We start from the raw sequence: 17,221 nt of genomic DNA, 5'->3' as shown, positions 1-17,221 counted from the left end.
TTTTTAATTATATAAGAGGCCAGTTTATTCAGATTTGAAAGCCTTCCATCGTTAACTAAAACATCAGTTCAAAATACCTAATCCTGGCTATGAAGGAAACTCAGAGGAAATTTTGATCAGAAATAAGGGTTCTCAAAAAAAAAAAAACCAAACCAAATAGTCTTGCTGCTACCCCCTCCAAAGTTAATTAAGTGTGGCAGTAATAGCCGTACTGTTTGGGCTATTTATGTAATGAAAAGATCTTCTAAAAATAATACTTAGAGGCCTAGCCTACTAGGCTAGGTGGCTGAGCCAGCTGGAATGGCAGAAGGTGACCAGGAGCTGTGATCCCTGCACTGACATAGCTGTCGTGATTAAACGATGCCTCTCTTATTCAGATTGCAAAACCACTCCAGGCCAAGAGACTGAGGCTTCTTTTGTGTCAGATGGCATTGAGCTCCTTCCTGAAAGGAGTTCTGCTGTCAGCTTGATTCTCTGCACACTCCCAGATCCCAGGAGACTGCTGCTGCTGGCTGTTCTCTGGACAACCAGGATCCGCTTGAGAGAAAGGGCCCAGGAATCAAGCAGGGCCTTAGCTTGTTTTGCATGGATCAGAATCATAGACTATCACCAATAAGAAGGAATTTAACCTGATATTTAACCAAAAGAAGCATGGCGTGCCCAGGTATTCATTCCACTGAAGTGATGTTTGATGTGGGACCAGAGGTGGAAAGGAAGGAGGAATGGAGGGAGGAAGAAACTAGAAACCACCAGAATACCTGTGTTAGAGTGATGACAGACAAACCAAGGCCAGCCACCCCACAGACTGTTATGCAGCCATTTGAAAGACTGAGTGAGGTCTGCACCTGCTGACCTGGAAAGTGAGGTTTCGAGAGATGTCCAGAGCACAGGTGGGGCTGCAGTTGGCAGACTGGGACAGCAGGCTAGATCTGGTCCTCTCTTTGGTTTTGTGCATCACGTGAACTAGGAATAGCAATTTTACATTTTTTGCATTTTGCAAAAATTTTGCATTTGCAAAATTTTACATTTTGCTTTAAAGAGTTTGAGAAAAATTCAAGAGAAGATTTTGCCACACATGAAAACGACGTGACATTCACATTTAAGTGTCCACAGTAACGTCCAGGATCACTCATCTGCGCATTGTCTGTTGAGGTGCCCTCACGCGGAACAGTTAAGTAAGTCGCGGCAGAGAGCTTGCAGGACACAAAGCAGAGAGTGCCCACTGGCTGGCCCTCTCCGGAAAAAGCTGGTTGGCTTCTTGTTCAGAGCGTGGTGACGTTTTATAAAGTGAGAGTGTAGAACGCTGCTCTCAGCGCTTGGCAGAGTCAGTGTATTAACACTGGCTATTTTTTTCATTCATTTTATCATTTATCCATCTAGGCGTAATGCCTTCTGGTGGAGCCAGGCCCTGGGAACCAGCAGTGACCGAGCAGATGCAGCGCCCGTTTTCTCAGAGCGTAGAGTCTGAGTCTAGAATCTCTAATGTAAACAGTATGAACGTGAGCCTGTCCTACTGTGTCTCCTGTGATGACTTGGTGGTCAGCCCCTCGCATGCCGTGTCCCTTTCTCCTCTCTGTCTATCCTGATTGCCCTGGTCCCTTCTAAGGAGAGATCCCGGCCTGGCCTCCGGGTGTCTTGGAGTGAGGTCAAGGTCTAGAACTGTTCATTTTGAACTGGGTCATACATACTCTCAGTCTGGTTTCAACATGCTCAAAACTCCATCTTTGTGTTTCTAGCTCATGCTTTCCAGGGGACCCTAGAGGGCGAGGCAGCCGTGCCGGACCCCCAGCACCTGGATGGGGGCAGCTGGCCACCATGGAGAAGGCTGCAGCCATAGCTCCACATGAAACCTCCCCAATAAAACCAAAGCCACCTCCAGACTCACGCCCCAGTGCCTCAGTCTCCACGCAAAAGCCGGAGAGTGGAGATGTGTTCAGTCCTGGGAGGAAGTCAGCTCTCTCGGAGGCGATTTGAGGACTGCGGTTTGAACCAGGAACCTCGCTTGGAGAACTAGATGTCCCTCATCTTCCTTCCCACTCATGCCCCCCACCTTCTTGGAGATCATTTTATTTATTTCTACAAAAAACAGCACTAGCTTGGTCCCTGGAGCCTCCCCACATTTGGATACTTCTCTCGGCTCTGCTGGGCAGCCTGGAGCCCAGCAGTGGACATAACTGACCTGCTGGGGAGCTGGAAGAGGAGCAACCGTGGGCCTGGGGTGGGGGCAGGGGGGCACAGGGGCAGGAGCTGTAGGGACCCAGGATGGCGTCCAATGGCACGGCCTCTTCCTCTTGCCTGGACCCTGCCGCGTTCAAGGTCACCGTCACCGTAGTCCTCACCCTCCTCATCCTCATCACCATCGCCGGAAATGTGGTCGTCTGCCTGGCGGTGGGCTTGAACCGCCGGCTCCGCAGCCTGACCAACTGCTTCATTGTGTCGCTGGCCATTACTGACCTGCTGCTCGGCCTCCTGGTGCTGCCCTTCTCTGCCTTCCACCAGCTGTCCTGCCAGTGGAGCTTTGGCAAGGTCTTCTGCAACATCTATACCAGCCTGGATGTCATGCTCTGCACGGCCTCCATCCTCAACCTTTTCATGATCAGCCTTGACAGGTACTGTGCCGTCACGGACCCCCTGCGCTACCCCGTGCTGGTCACCCCAGTCCGGGTCGCCGTCTCCCTGGTCTTAATCTGGGTCATCTCCATCACCCTGTCCTTCCTGTCCATCCACCTGGAATGGAACAGCAGGCCTGAGAACCACAGTGACAGTCACACCACCCCCAAGTGCAAAGTCCAGGTCAACTTGGTGTATGGTCTGGTGGACGGGCTGGTCACCTTCTACCTGCCGCTGCTCATCATGTGCATCACGTACTACCGCATCTTCAGGATCGCCCGGGAGCAGGCCAGGAGGATTCACAACGTCGGCCCGTGGAGGGCGGCCACGCTCAGGGAGCACAAAGCCACGGTGACGCTGGCTGCCGTCATGGGGGCCTTCATTGTCTGCTGGTTCCCCTACTTCACCGTGTTCGTTTACCGGGGGCTGCAAGGGGACAGCGCCGTCGACAAGACCGTGGAAGACGTGGTCCTGTGGCTCGGCTATGCCAACTCGGCCCTGAACCCCGTGCTGTACGCCGCGCTCAACAGAGACTTCCGCACGGCCTACCAGGAGCTCTTCCGCTGCGGCCCTGCCAGCCACGAGGTGCGCAGAACTTCTCTGGGGTCCAACAGCTCTCAGCTGGTGAGGCATCCAAGCCAGGGACCCAGCTGGCCAGAAGAGAGGCCGCTGAGGCTCCAGGTGTGGAGTGGGACTGAGGTCGCGGCCCCCCAGGGAGCCACAGACAGGTAACTCCCGGGCAGTTTGCATGTGGGATGCACCGTGGTGGAAGGGAGGGTCTCCCTCTGGGTTGACAGCCGTTCACCAGGGGCTGCTTCGGGTGCTGCCTGCTGGGAAGCCTTCATGAGCACTCTGCAAATCTTGTGTTGCTCCGTCCTCCCGAACGCCCCCTCAGGTAGGACTTTTGACCTCTGTTTTCAAAAGGAGCCAGTCAGATCTTGGAGAGCTTCGCCAGGACCCCACACAGAGCTGGCATCTGCATAGAGCGCCCCTGACTCAGAATGGGCGGGCCCTCTCTTCTAGCTACCTCGTCCTTACAATCGGGGGTCCTAAGTGTGAGGCTCAACTCTGCCCACTTAGTTAGTGGTCACAGGTGTTCACTTAAATCCACTGACAGCCCTCAAATAGCCATGCGCTAGTGCTGCTGCCGGGGGCTTGAATCAGAGGCCCCATTCAGCCCAGTCTTGAGCACCTGGGATGCAGGTGGGGTGCTCAAGTGGGGGGAGCAAGAGGCTTGGCTGCGTCGGGAAGGCACAGCCTTGAAAGCCAGGCTTGGGCATTGTAACTGTAGGTTTTAGGGGAAGATAGAAGGATTAGAAGTTAGGATGGGGGTAACCCAATCACCTCTGTGCTTTGGAGAAAGGACTCTGGTTGTCCCCTCAGATGTGGACCAGAAGAATGAGATGGGGACATCAGTGAAGGGGGATGCAGGACTGCTCCATAAGAGGGAAGAGAATAGAGCAAAATCTAGGAGGCTAGTAAAAAGTGGGCTTGGAGACCATTGGATGTCTGGGACACAGGGCATGCAAGAGAGAGGAAGCCCCAAGACTCCACCCTCGAGAGATACCCGGCCTGGAAAGAGAAGGTCAGAACGAGGTTGAGATAAATTCACTTGTGACAAAGCCCCTGAGAGGTATTAAGGGAAACCTCCCCAAAGACTTGAGTGGCTCAAGGAAGCTCACACTTGGAGGGAAGGTTCACAGGTCTTAGCGAGCTCCATCTAGCTGCTGAGGCGAGTGAAGGATGCTGGGAGAACACCCGACACATACAAATGCTCAGGAAAAGTCACCCTCCTTTCTCTTCCCACAGACCATGCCTTTGCCCCCCAGAATGCTGGTCTGTGCGAGTGATCCATCCATCCACCCATCCACCCATCCACCCATCCACCCATCCATTCATTTGCAAACATGTGTCTACTTCCCATCACACGCCAGGAACTGTGCTGGGCGGCAGGGACGTAGCAGAGGCGCCTCGGCGTCTGTTCTGACAGCCCGTCTCGGCTCTGTGGCTTGAGCACGTCTCTGCCCCTCTTGGGCCTCAGTGTCCTCCTCTCGTGGAGACTGGGGTTTGTTCTCAAGCAGCCTGCCCTGCTTACCTCCCAGAATCACCCGAAGCACGCGGGGGCCAAGGGATGCGAACAAGCTCTGTGAGCCCCCTGGCAGGATACTTATCTGCTCTCGAGCTCTGAGCACTGGACTCAGGAATAAGGCTTGGATGACCACTGCACACCTACACTCTCTGGGAGCTGGAATTGTTGGGGATAAAATTGCCCAACCAGACCCCTTGGCCTTCTGTCCCTCTGGCCCTTGCAGCAGCTGGGTGTGGAGTGTGGTCTCAGGCCTTCCCCCTGTTCCCTGCTATCCTTCCAGAACGAGCTTCATTGCTCCTGCATCCAGCCTCCTCCAGGCCTCCCACCTCTGGATTCTCCTCTCCAATCCATCCTCCAAGCTGCCCAAAGACATCTCTCCAAAGCGCAGATCACGAGGTCTGAGACTGGATGAGATGACCCTGTCTTTCCACACTGCTTCGTTCAGGAAGAGCAGCGTCAAGTACAAAGCTCATTTAGTTCATAGAGCAAAGGACGGAGTGTACACTCAGGCAAAAGCCGCTGACACAGTTCAGCCTGGAGGTCATTCCACTTGCTCTTGTGCTAACCAGTGGGACCTGGGTTAATAGGCTGCCTTTACCCCCAGATCCTCAGGGAGACATCCAGTAAGCACCCACCGGCAGTGACCAGCCCTCATCCAACACCCGTTAGGTGCCAGTTTTACCTTGGCCGTTATTTCTATATATTGATCTTTCCGTGACAGCATTTTATCCCCTCCCCTCCAGCTGCTGGGTTGCAAAGGGAGATAAAGCCGGTCCCCCACGCTGCTACCACGCTTGCCACCTGTGACTGTTCATGGTCTGGTTGAGGAACGGATGCCATGATTCAGCACTGCGTGTGCTAAGCCTTGAAGTCCGGTGTGCAGGACGCCCAGAGGAGGCAGTGACGGCCCAGAGAGCCTGGGAACAGCCCTCTGAGCTGAGCCCTGCATGCAGATGGGCACGACCTTCCAGGTGGTGGTGCCGGGGCCCCATTAGACTTGGGGCCACAGCTCATTCTCTGCACCGCCCTGCGAAGTAGGTGTTTAGCTTCCACGTTACAGATGGGGGGGAATGAGGCTCGGAGAAGTGACTTGTTCAAGGAACTCAAGCTAGTGATGCAGCCAGAGCCAAGATCTGAGCAGGAGCAGAAATAGCAGCCCCGTTACTGAGTGTCCTCTGGGTGCCCGGCACGCGGCGGGCAGTGAGTGTCCACCTCCTCTTCCGATCGTCACCGCCACCCTGGCCGCCAAGGCCAACTGAGAAGGCGGGCCTGCCTGGGTCACACGCAGCAGCTGCAGGGCAGAGGGGTCCAGCGGAGGAGGTGGTGAACCGGCTGGAGGGCCTCGTATGTGGTTGTGGGAGTGGGTGTTCAGGAAGCCAGGGGCTGCGTTTCCAGTGGAGGCTGCCCGGGTGATCGGCGACTTGGGTGACCCTTCGTAAGGTTGGCTCCCAGCTTCCCTGATGACCGATAGTGTGTCCTTTCTGCTCCCCACTTGGGCGCAAAACCCAGCGTTGACCTGGCAGAGAACCCTTATCACCGCCAAAGGTCCGGTTGCTCTTGGTTGTTGGTGGTGGCGGTCGGGGGTGGGGGGGGGCAGGGGCGTGGCACAGTCAGCCAAGGGGAGACTCCAGGAGACAGTGGCAACCTGCAGCCTCCTCCCCAACAGGGCGCTCTGCCCTTTCCTGACCCAGGTGGCTGCCTCCACCTCGCCCCTCATCACCTCTCCCCATCTTTGACCCCAGGTCCCCAGCCTCACCCCCTCTGCTCCACGGACCCTGCTGAGTAAATGCCACTGCTTCTGCTGCAAACAGGCCTGGGGTAGCTCCCAAGGGAGGGCCGCTGTAGCAAATGACTGAGAACTTGGTGACTGGAAGCAACACAGATTTCTTTTCTGCTTTTTCGGGAGACCAGGAGACTGGGATCGAGGTGTGGGTAGGGCGGGTTTCTCCTGGAGGCTTCATGGGAGAATCCATCTCCTTGCCTTTTCTGGCTCCTGGGGGCCGCCAAGGTCCTTGGCTTGAGCTCCTTCACATCATTCTGACCTCTTGCCTCCGCGGCCGCATCTCCTTCCCCTCTTCTCTGTCTGCCTCCTTCCTTTAATAAAAGAACTTGTGATTACATTTGGGGCCCACTGGGATAACCCAGGATAACTTCCTCATCCTAATGTCCTTAACTTAATCACAGATGCAGTCTTTTTGCCACATAACATTCTCAGGTTCCACCATGAGGATGTAGATCTCTGGGGGCCCATGTACAGCTCCCTGACTTAGCATGAGGATTAGAGGCCCTTCAGGTTTACCCCTGACCACCTCCTGACCCCATCCCCAGGCCCACAGCCATCCTCCAGTCCCTTCTGCCTTCACCGGAATAAACCCCTCTGTGAGTTCATTCGCACACACTCCCCGAGAATTCGCTACACGCCCGCACTGTTTGGGGGTGTTGCACTGAACCAGGCAGAGGCCCTTGTTGCAAAGGGATGTTATTCTAGGGCAGTGGTTCTCTGAATGTGGGCCCTCGGCCAGGGGCAGGCTTCCAGGAGCAATATAGCTGACGTTGGCCACACTGCCTCATCCGGGGAGAGCTAGGATTCTAGCCCAAATCCATCTGACCCCGAAGCCAGGCTTTTTCCATGATGAAACGCTGAAGGGACTCGAGTTCAGCCCACACTTGGTCCTAGTCCCATAGACAGCACACAGGAAACTCAGGAAACTAAGGCCCAGGGACGCAAGCATCCTGAGGCCCAGAGCACGTTAGGGGAGGGGCTGGAAGGAGACCCTGCTGCTCTGAATCCCTGCCCAGGGCTCTTGAGTCCTTCCCCATACACTCAGCCGCCCTGTGCTGTCTCCCAAGGCAGGGGGATGAGCTTTCTGAGCGTGAGTATCTGCGTCTCTCTAGGGACAGGGCCCTTCACCTCTTTGCAGGGTCCCTGTGCCCACTGCCCTCCTCCCGGAGGCCCAGAAGCAGGGAGTCAACTCAGGAAGGAGAAGAGGTGTGCAGGGAGGCAGGGAGCCGCAGGTGCCCCTGCGGCCGCCCCTCCCCTCGCAGGCCTCTGCCTCCCATCCGCCCTTCCTCCCCCCACTGGCCCTCGAGGCCTGCCCCGCCGCCTCTCCCGCTCCCTGCCTCCTCCTCTGCGCCCCTCAGCTCAGGCCTAGCCCAGGACAGCTTCTCACCCCTCCTGGCACACACCATCTGCTCCGTGTCTGCTCCCCTAGACTGTGAGGCCCTAAGGGCAGGCCCACGTCTCTGTTGGTTCCTGCCTAACTCCTGGCATGGGGCCTGGCACAGTTCGCCCAGTAGTGTTTGTTGAGTGAATAAGGGAATGGGAGAATACGTAAATGTCTTGTCCTAGGTCCGCAGAAGCTCAGAGAGGTGTCTAACACCACCCCTGCTTAAGGGATCAGGGAACCCAGTCTCAGAGGGAAGTTCCTGGAACCTAGTGGGAGCTCAGAAATTCCTGGTTCCCTTTTCTAACTCTGACGTCACTAAAGGGCTTCCCACCAACTAGCAGTGTCAGCAACAGGTCTGAGTGGGGCATCCACAGCCTGCTGTGCATCATGGAGTTACCCCACACGCCCCCAAGGGATGGTGAAAGGATCGCAGAATTGGGGTGGGAATCCAGACTTCGGACAACCTGGATGTGGTCCATTGAGTCTCCACGCCGCCATGTCCCAGTTTGACCTGAGGTTGGGAGCTGGGGGAGGGTGGAGCTGACCTTATCTTCTGCTCCAAGTCCAGTCTGGCCTGGCAGAGGAGGCTGGGATCCCCTTAGCAGTAAAAAGTTTGCATGACTGATGTATACACGCTTCTTCTTAAGAAGGAGCTTTGCTCAGAAAGGAAGCATTGCATAATTTACCGGAACTTGTCCACTCATATCATTCGGGTTCTGAAATAGACTAACCTTCTGGCATGCTGATTCCAGTATTTCTTCAGGGGCCTTTCCGAACACTCTTGGCACAGGTGCTCAGAGCAGCTGGTATCCTGCTCCCCATCCCTTCCCAACCCCCACCCCACCGTCCCAAGGGGCCTCCCTGCTCCCTGCACTGGAGCCCTGCTGTGAGCTGCCTTATCACCCCCGCCCTCTGCGCCTGATGGTCACACCGCAAGGCTATTGGGGTGTCTTCCTGCCTCGGGGTGGAAGTTAGGGAATCTGATTGGAGCCCTGGTCCCATCCTATTTAGGGGTTGGGTGATGTTAGACAAGTCTTGGACAGTCTAAGCTGCAGTTTCCTTACCTGTAAAACTATGACTGTTATCAGACCTCTCTGCAGAATTGGGAGAGTAAAGTGGAATCAAGGATACTGGCATTTAGCACAGTTCCTGGCACGCGGCAGGTGCTTTAACAGACCCAAGTTTTCCTTCTTTGCCATCCATCTCTCTTTTCCTTTCTCCTCATTTTGTCTCTTTTCCGTCATTTTCTAGCTTTCTTTTATGTCGCACTTTTGTTGAGATACACTTCACATACTGCAGGATTCACTCATTTCAAGCACACTTCACTGGCTTTGAGTCTATCCACAGAGTTATGCCACCATCGCCACAGTCAATTTTAGCACCTTTTCATGACCCCAAAGAAACTCTGGAGCCTTTAGCCATCAAGCTCCCAATCGCTGCACTTCCCACCTGACCATGAATATACTTTCTGTCTCTATGGACGTGCCTGTTGTGGGCATTTCAGAAGAGCCATGGTCTTCCGTGCCCGGCTGCTTCACTTGGCGTGTGCTGTGGAGCTGCTGTCTGCATTTCTGTCTTTTCCCATTCTGCTCTGTGTTGCCTTTCCCTCCCGTCCCCTACCCCGTCCGTGTCCAGGGTCCCATCTCTCTCTCACCAAGTACTCGGGCATCCTGGCGGCTCCTGGGCGCTCACGGCCCTGGGGTGGGGGTCCGGGTGTGAGGCTGGCTCCTGGACCACGCGGTGGCCGTCGCCTCTCCTGCCTGGGTGAGCTGGGAAGGCCCTGCTCAGGCTGGGGGGCGGGGTGGGGGGGTCTGCCCTGCTACACAGCGGAGCACATGGGCAGCACCAAGGCATTAATCCTTTTCATCTTCTGTCTCTTCAGGGAGTTTGGGGAGTGAGACCCCCTCCCAGCCCTGGAGTCAGGGGAAGGAGAGCAGAGGGAAAGGAGGTGGGAAGCCTTTTACAGCCTCACAAGTCAAGGAGAATAAACCGTGGCCCCCCAGGAGTCACTTGAAAGGTAGAGAACTGCTCCTTTCCCACCCTCTGGGGACGGCGCCTTTGAAGCAGGCTGCAGGCCCCGGTGGTGCCCAGCCACCCACCCTCCCTCCTGCTGGCTTGGCACAGAGCCCGGCCCCTGCCCTTTCCTGACCCTGCCCCTGGCTCCTTCTGTCGCAGGTCTGACAGGACTGCTATGGGCTTCCTTCCGGGGGGCTGCAGTGCAGAGGGAGGGGGATCCGTGCCTTTGGGCCCGCCCTAGCAGCTTTGCGCCAACAAGAAAAGGGTGAACACCCTAGGTGAGCAAATTAGGAGAAGGCCTTTTCTGCAGGGCACCCAGCCCCAAAGTACACGGCTTGGTGAGCAGAAGGAGGTCTGGATTTCAGCCCTGATACCCTCATGCAGAGAACAGAGTCACAGAGAGGCCCTGCACACCTTCCAGACCCCTGGGAGAAGGCAGGGTGGAGGGCAGGGCTCAGCAAGCCTCTTCTGCAAAGGGCCAGACAGGATAAGTAAGTTAGCTTATGGTGCCTGCGTTGTGTGGTAACCAGTACTCAACCCTGCTGGCATAGCAGGAAAGCAGTCCCTGACAATGCATAAACGAATGGTGCTGACTGCCTTCCAATAAAACTTCATATATGGGCGCCAAAATAGAAATTTCATATCATTTTCACTAGTCGCAAAATATAATTCTTCTATTCACTTTTTTCAACCATTTCAGGCAAGTGTCTGCCAACCCCTGTGTACCGTGCTATTTAGTACCTCAGTCGTGTCCGACTCTCTGCAACCCCATGGACTGCAGCCTGCCAGGCTCCTCTGTCCATGGGATTCTCCAGGCAAGAATACTGGAGTGAGTTGCCATGTCCTCCTCCAGGGGATCTTCCCAACCCAGGATTGAACAGGTCTCCCACATTGCAGGTGGATTCTTTACCATCTGAGCCACAAGGAAGCCCAAGAATACTGGAGTGGGTAGCCTATCCCTTCTCCAGGGGATCTTCCTGACCCAGGAATCAAACCGGGATCTCCTGCATTGCAGGCAGATTCTGCACCAGCTGAGCCGCCAGGGAAACCCACCAAGCCCTGAGGTGGGTGAAAGGAAAGGGTGCTGGATTTACTGGATTTGTGACTTTGGGCAGGTGGCTTGCCATCTCTGAGCCTCAACTTGCTCATCTGAAAAATGGGGATAAAAATATCTCCCTGTGAAGAGTTTGATGAGGTTTAGCACCAGTTGAGGCAAAGTGCCTGGCACAGGGTAGATGATTGTAAACGGTAGTTTTTCTTTCTTTCTTTCTTTCTTTCTTTTCCTTTCTTTCTCCCTTCCTCCTCTCCCCCTTCCCTCCCTCCTGTCTTTCCTCCTTTCCCTCCTGTGGCCACCCTGTAAACAAGCAGCTGGAAAGTCCAAGACAGGCTCCGTGGACTTGTATCTCAGCTGTGCCACTGAATCAATCAATTTGGACCCTGATCCTGAGCCTCATGTCCCTTCTCTGAAAATGGGGGCTTGGATCCATCTCAGGGGACCATTCCAACACTAATTATATATGAATGCTTAACAAGAGAGAGAAATGCCAAACTCCCAATAGTGTTTATGTCAAGAATCTTCTGGCAAGGGCGGGGAGGAACCTGTTTTTCATACTAATGAATTGCTCTGAGGTTGAAGAGGCAAGTCCAGTAAAACGTGCCTTTGTCGCAGCCTGCGCGCTGCGGGGAGGGTGCATGCGCAGGTAGGGGCGCAGACGGGGTGCAGATGGGGTGCAGACGGGGCTGCCGGGAGGGCCTCAGCCTGGCAGGTGCAGGCCCGGCTTTCCCACTGCACCCCTCTCCGGGCCTCGGTGTGCTCATCCGTGAAAGAGGGCTGCAGCTCCTAGCAGCTGTCCCTGCTCCTGACAAGACGGCAGTGGGTCCCAGGCAATGCTGTATCCCTTAAACCCACAGCAGCTGTGTTGTAGCAGCGTCAGGGAACTGGGGCAGGGTGTGCCTGAGACCCGCTGGGCATTTTAGGGTGTCCAGAGTCCCCGAGGCTCCCCTGGGATGTGAGGGCCATTCCTTTCCTGCCCGTTTTTGTGCAGAGCGATGGGGGCAGGGGTTGTCCTAGCTCCCCAAACTGGCAGGTGGCTCTGCTTGTCTACATCTGCTTGTGTAAGGCTGCAGCTTGCGGTGAGGACCGCAGGCGCTGGGACTCATGGGCAGGTGGGTGAGACCCAGGCCTTCCTCATTCCGGGACTGAGCACGTGCCATCATCCTCTGGAGACGGGAGCTCTGCGTGGGCAACGGGACACTTCCCAGCACCCAGAGGTTTCAAGGAACTTCCCCTTTCCACATTGACTTGGGAGACACAGAATATTTATAAACTTCATCATTATTGAAATGGAACCTGAAAATCAGAAGTCAGAGAGAAACCCCAGTCATGGGGCCATCTTCCACAAGCCCTGAAGTCACGCTCTGTACTCCCTTTCTGTCTCTGTGAGCAGATGTGGTCCTCCCGTCACGGCGACAAGAGGATCCATGCATGGAATTCTCCAAGACAGGTCTCTGTCTCAGGGGCTGCTGAGTCTTACTGATTGACTCATTCACTTGCCCTCTAGAGCCCCTGCCCTGTATGGTGGGGAGGTGGTTAGAGGGGGTGCAACTAGTGGAGCTGTCAGATGAGCTGTTAGAGACGAAACGTGGGGTAAGTGCTGGGACCTGGCGGATGGGTGCCAAGAGGGCCCTGAGGGGCCAGCAATTGGGCAAAGCCTCCTGGAAGGGGTGGGGGCCCAGCGGACTCCTGAAGGGCAGGCAGGAATTTTCTAAGCAGAAGGCCGAGGTTGGAGGTGCCATTCTAGGCAACAGAGGCTTGAAGTCAGGGAGGAGAGGAGAGAGGGACTGGGAATCACAGGGTCTGGGAAGCCAACCAACGTGCTTGAATAGAAAAGGTATTCCCTTTTCTAAAATTTACCCCCATCTGAAAAGCAGGACTGATCACCCTAGCCCCTCCCTCCTTTCCAGGGCTGGAAGAAAGACCAAGGGCATTAATGTCTGGCCTAGGACAGAAGCTTGGAGCGCAGTGCTGGGGTGTAAGCTCTTGGTTTTATTCCGCTGTGTGTGCCCACAGGCCACCACTTAACAGACGGTGGGGAAACATACATTTTCCAGGTCAGGGGGTCTCAGTCACTTCTAGTTGTAACCGTGGCGACTTTGGAAGTAGAACCCCACCAACGCAAGAGTCCCTTCCCTGCCCGCTCCTTCCCTGCAGGGTACGCTAAGCTCCCGGGGGCTGTCTGGCCCCCACAGTGTCCGTCTTCATCTGTGGCACCCCTGCCATGCCTGCTGCAGGCCCCCTGGCATTGCTGAGGACCAGCCACCTCCTCCCACCGGCCTTGGCCTCCACCGCAGGCCCCCACACCACCGTAGGGGATTTTAGGGGCCTTCTGCACCCCCTTGGGGGCAGAGAAACTGGGGTACAGAGCTCCATGAAGCCTCCTCTCTGCCATGCCTGCAGGGGACCCCCCACACCTCACCTCCAATGAGCATTCTGACCCCAAAGGAATGGCTGGGGGCAGGGCCCACTCTAGCAGGGAACTGACGCCCAGCCTCCTCTCTGGGCGGGGAAGCTGCTCTTAACAAGGCTCCCAAAGGCCGGATGCCCTTGGAGCCTCTCACGTGGCTCTGTTTCCCTTCTGGATCATGGCCTGAATGGCGGGAGGGCTGGCCCAGGCGAGAACCCAAGGCAAGCACAGTGCATCTCCAAACAGTGTCCCCTCCTGCCCTGCCAGAGACACGGCGCCCAGCCGGCACACGGGCCTGCAGTCAGCAACGGGCTCCCTGGTGGTGGTGACCAGTAACCCCCGCTGTGTGGCTGAGCCTGGTAGCGTCTGACTGCCTGGGAGCTGGTTGACCTCAGGCAGACTACCACTGCATGCCTCCGTTTCTTCGAGTGTCAAATGGGAGTTGCAGGGGTTCGCGGAGAGAACAGACCCACAGGCCCTGAGAATAGAGTCACCCACGGCCGTCCTGGTGGGGGAGGGGTTCCCCAGGAGACTGAGAGAGGCTGAAACGTTTCCCTGTGTTTGCATTTTGCCCTTGTCTAGGCATTATTTTTGCTATTATAAGCAACCCTGTGATGAACATCTCCATGCAAAGAACATTTTGTTTCTTTCAGATTATTCCCCTAGAAACTGAATTTCTGGAACAGGAATTACTGGTCAAAGGGGAGGGATATTTTCAGTCTTGTTAAACTTCGCTTAATTGTTTTCTAGCCTGGCTGTGCAGTGTGGGGGAGGGAGTCACTGCCGGCGCTTCTGACCATGCAGGGGGGAGGACCCTGGGGCCGCTGTGAGGGGGCTGACCAGGACAGAGGGCATCCTCAGCAAGGAGGAGACGGCTCTGCCACTTAGGCTGGGCGAGGCGAGGGAAGAGGGGGGCGGAGGGGCTGAGGGGGAGCCGTCGGGAGCCCACATCCAGGGCCTGAGCCCGTCAGAGACCAGACAATGCACAGCGCCTGAGTTCAGAGTTATGTTTCATTCGGGCAAAATGAGGACTGTAGCGGGCGGGACAGCGCTTCAGGCAGCTCTGAGAAGCTTCTCCAAGGAGGCAGAGGGGAAGGCCAGCATGTATGTGATTTTGGTGAAGGGGGTATGCATCAGTCGAGCACATATTGTTTTTGCAGAAGGTTTCTGCTAGTCTTGAGGAGCACTTGTCACCATGAAGGACTTCAGGGCTTTCCAGACATGAGGAGGTGCAAGAATCAGGCTCATAGAATCGGCTCCTGAAACTATCTGTCGAAGCCCAGTTCCACCACTTTTCTAGGGCACAGTGCCGCAGTGCCGCCCTCCACCCTGGACTCCTTCGGGGGCTGGCGCAAGTCAGCAGCTGCGGCTGCGCACGGTTTAATCCTTGTAGGAGGTTCGTGGCAAGTGCCAATCTGTAGCTGACAGGAGCAGATGTCTCAGATCTAAAGGACTGACATGATGGTGCCAGGAGCCCAGCCTGGGATGGAGTGCCCGCCTAGCCTGGAGCAAATGGCAGCCTCGCTGAGCCTCAGTTTCACATCTGTGAAATGGGCGTGACCCTTTGCCTGCCTCCCGGCGGCGGCGGGAGTGGAATGAATGATAGGAAATGACTTGTGGGAGTGGAATGAATGATAGGAAATGACTTTCAGAGTTGCCTCGGCTACTGTTGGTTCTTTGTCCACGGCATCCACTGGCGTGAGTAGGGGGGAGGGCGGAGGGGGGTTATTTCAGTTTAAAAAAACCCGCCAGTTTCAGGATGAGGATTGAGCAAGCCGGGCAGTCTCACATGGAGGTCACTGGAGGGTTGGAGTACCCGGGCAGGGTGAACACAAGCTCCCTAGGACTGGGGGGTCTGAGCACGGCACATGGGACGGGGAGGGGACAGGGCAGGGAGCCCCAGCTTTGCGGGCGGCCAAGCTGCGCTCTCTCAAGCCGCCTCCACTTACTTGCTTGTGAGTGACTGAGGGTTTTGAGAACTCCCTCCTCTGCTGGAGATGAGAGGATCACACTATCAGACGTACCACATGCATACTATGAGAGTTCCGTGCTAAGGCTGACCTGTGATCACCCCCATCGCTTTATTATCCTGCCACCTCATTCACCAGCTACGAGTGGGTCACACGGAGGCAGAGGAAGGGTCGGGCAGAAGTAGGGCTTGCCACGCCTTTACGTGTCCTGGCAGCAGCAAACCCAATGTGCTGTGACATGCCCAGCGCTCCTTACCAGCTGTGTGACCGCAGAGGAGTTTCCTAAGCTCTCTCTGCCTTGGTTTCCTCCTCCATCCAATAGAGGCTGATGCACGAATTAAGCTGAGCCGCTACTGACGGGACGCCCAGAGCCGGGCCTCGCTGTCACCGGCTGCTGTCGGGGCCCAGCGCCCAGGTTTCGGACCCGCCGCTGTGGCGCAGAGCCCGTTCCTCCACCCACTGGCTGTGTGACCGTGGTTAGGTCGATTGCCCAACCCTACAAAGAGCCGGTCCCCTCCTCTGTAAAGATGTGGGTCGTGGGGCCCCCGAGGCACTCCAGGCTGACAGTGTGGCTGTTGGCTGAGGGCCTCAGAGAGGACCCCACGGAAACCAGCAGAGCCGGCCCTGGAGCCACGGCTGCCCCAGTGGGGGCGCACGCTCCCTACCAGAGGGGCGCACCCCCCGCCCACCCCCGGGGCTCCTACACCCACGGGCAGGTACAGTCACACTAACCTGTGCACTCTGCAACGCCTGGAGGCCAGCCAGGCCACGCGGCAGCTGAGACCGTCCCTCGGTCAGTTCAAAACGCTCCCCGGGCAGAAAGCCTTCAGCGGTGCCCAGGTGCCAGCAAGGCCAAGCTGTTCTGGCCACTGAATCGCTTTCCACTCCCCTCGCCTTTCTCCAGCTGACCTAGACCATTCCAAGTTCTCAGAGTACTACCCATGGCTCGTGCTGCCTCCCTGGGCCTCGAGAAATGACCCACCTTTCCAACACACCTGTCCAATTTCCACTCATTGCCCCAGACCCGATTCCAAAGACACCTGCTCCACGACACCTCCCCGGATCCCCAGGGCCAGAAATGCTGCTGTCCCAGACCGTCCTGCCCATGCACACTTACTCACACTCTGATGCGTACACTCCCATGCACACTCAGGCACTGGCTTACACGTTCTTGGGTGCACACATGTGTGTATTCACACACACATACCCACTCACATCCTTCAGCGCCTCGAGACCAGTGACCTCACCCTGACCATCTCCTCCTCTCTCGTGTTAGCTCTCCATCGTTATTGACTTGGTCTGGCCCTCAGAAAGGGGCTGGGAAGGGAGCAGAGCTGGGAGGCGACAGCTGTTGGTTCGCATTTGAGCTTTGCTCCTGAATAATCTGGAGGCATCACTTACTCGCCGGCAGCCCCTGCACTTACCTTGGAGTGCCACTAACTAGAAAAAGGATGCCAAGCACCCCGCTCAGGACCTAGCACGTGAGCACTCAGTAAAGGCTCGCTTGTCAATCACTTACTAGTCATTCACCAGTACAACTCATGGATGCTGGCTGTGTACCAGGCTGCCGGGGTTGCTAGAGTCACTACCCGCCCTTCCCTTGAGCTCCTGCTCTGGTCCCAGGTTGTGGCCCACCAGCATCTGGGCGTGTATCTCTGGGAGGTCTCCAATCAAGATCACTTTCAGGAGCCTAAAGTACCCTGACCGTCACCATCCTTTCCCTTGTCACAGGAAAAAAACTAAAAAGGGATAATAGTTTGTGACTGTTACTTATTATCTCAACTTAGTCCCAGGGAGTTCTGTGGGTGTCTTCTCTGTAAGGAAAATGAACACTGTTTTTGCAAAGCTCCTGCAGGAAGCCTTTGCCCAGCTTGCTCCTGATGCTTGAAGGACAGAGAGAAAGCT

The 17,221-nt window shown here is 56.0% G+C and overlaps 1 protein-coding gene across 4 annotated transcripts in view; it reads left to right on the top strand.

Annotated features, from left to right (window-relative positions):
• HRH2 (histamine receptor H2) overlaps positions 1–17,221 on the top strand; it is a 47,972-nt gene that overhangs the window by 21,935 nt on the left and 8,816 nt on the right. For 2 of the 4 annotated variants that reach the window (XM_070462373.1, XM_070462374.1), the window contains exon 2: positions 1,737–3,338. In XM_070462373.1, coding sequence (XP_070318474.1) covers positions 2,263–3,338 — 1,076 coding nt within the window. In that variant the 5' untranslated portion in view covers positions 1,737–2,262. Of the gene's footprint in view, positions 1–1,736; positions 3,339–9,748; positions 9,884–17,221 lie in introns of all 4 variants that reach the window. The other 2 variants (XR_011485947.1, XM_070462375.1) reach the window with 2 other exon arrangements.

This window comes from Odocoileus virginianus, unplaced genomic scaffold, assembly GCF_023699985.2.
Source record: "Odocoileus virginianus isolate 20LAN1187 ecotype Illinois unplaced genomic scaffold, Ovbor_1.2 Unplaced_Scaffold_3, whole genome shotgun sequence".
In the NCBI taxonomy this organism is placed as follows: Eukaryota; Metazoa; Chordata; class Mammalia; order Artiodactyla; family Cervidae; genus Odocoileus; species Odocoileus virginianus.
This window is presented reverse-complemented; position numbering and strand designations above follow the sequence as displayed.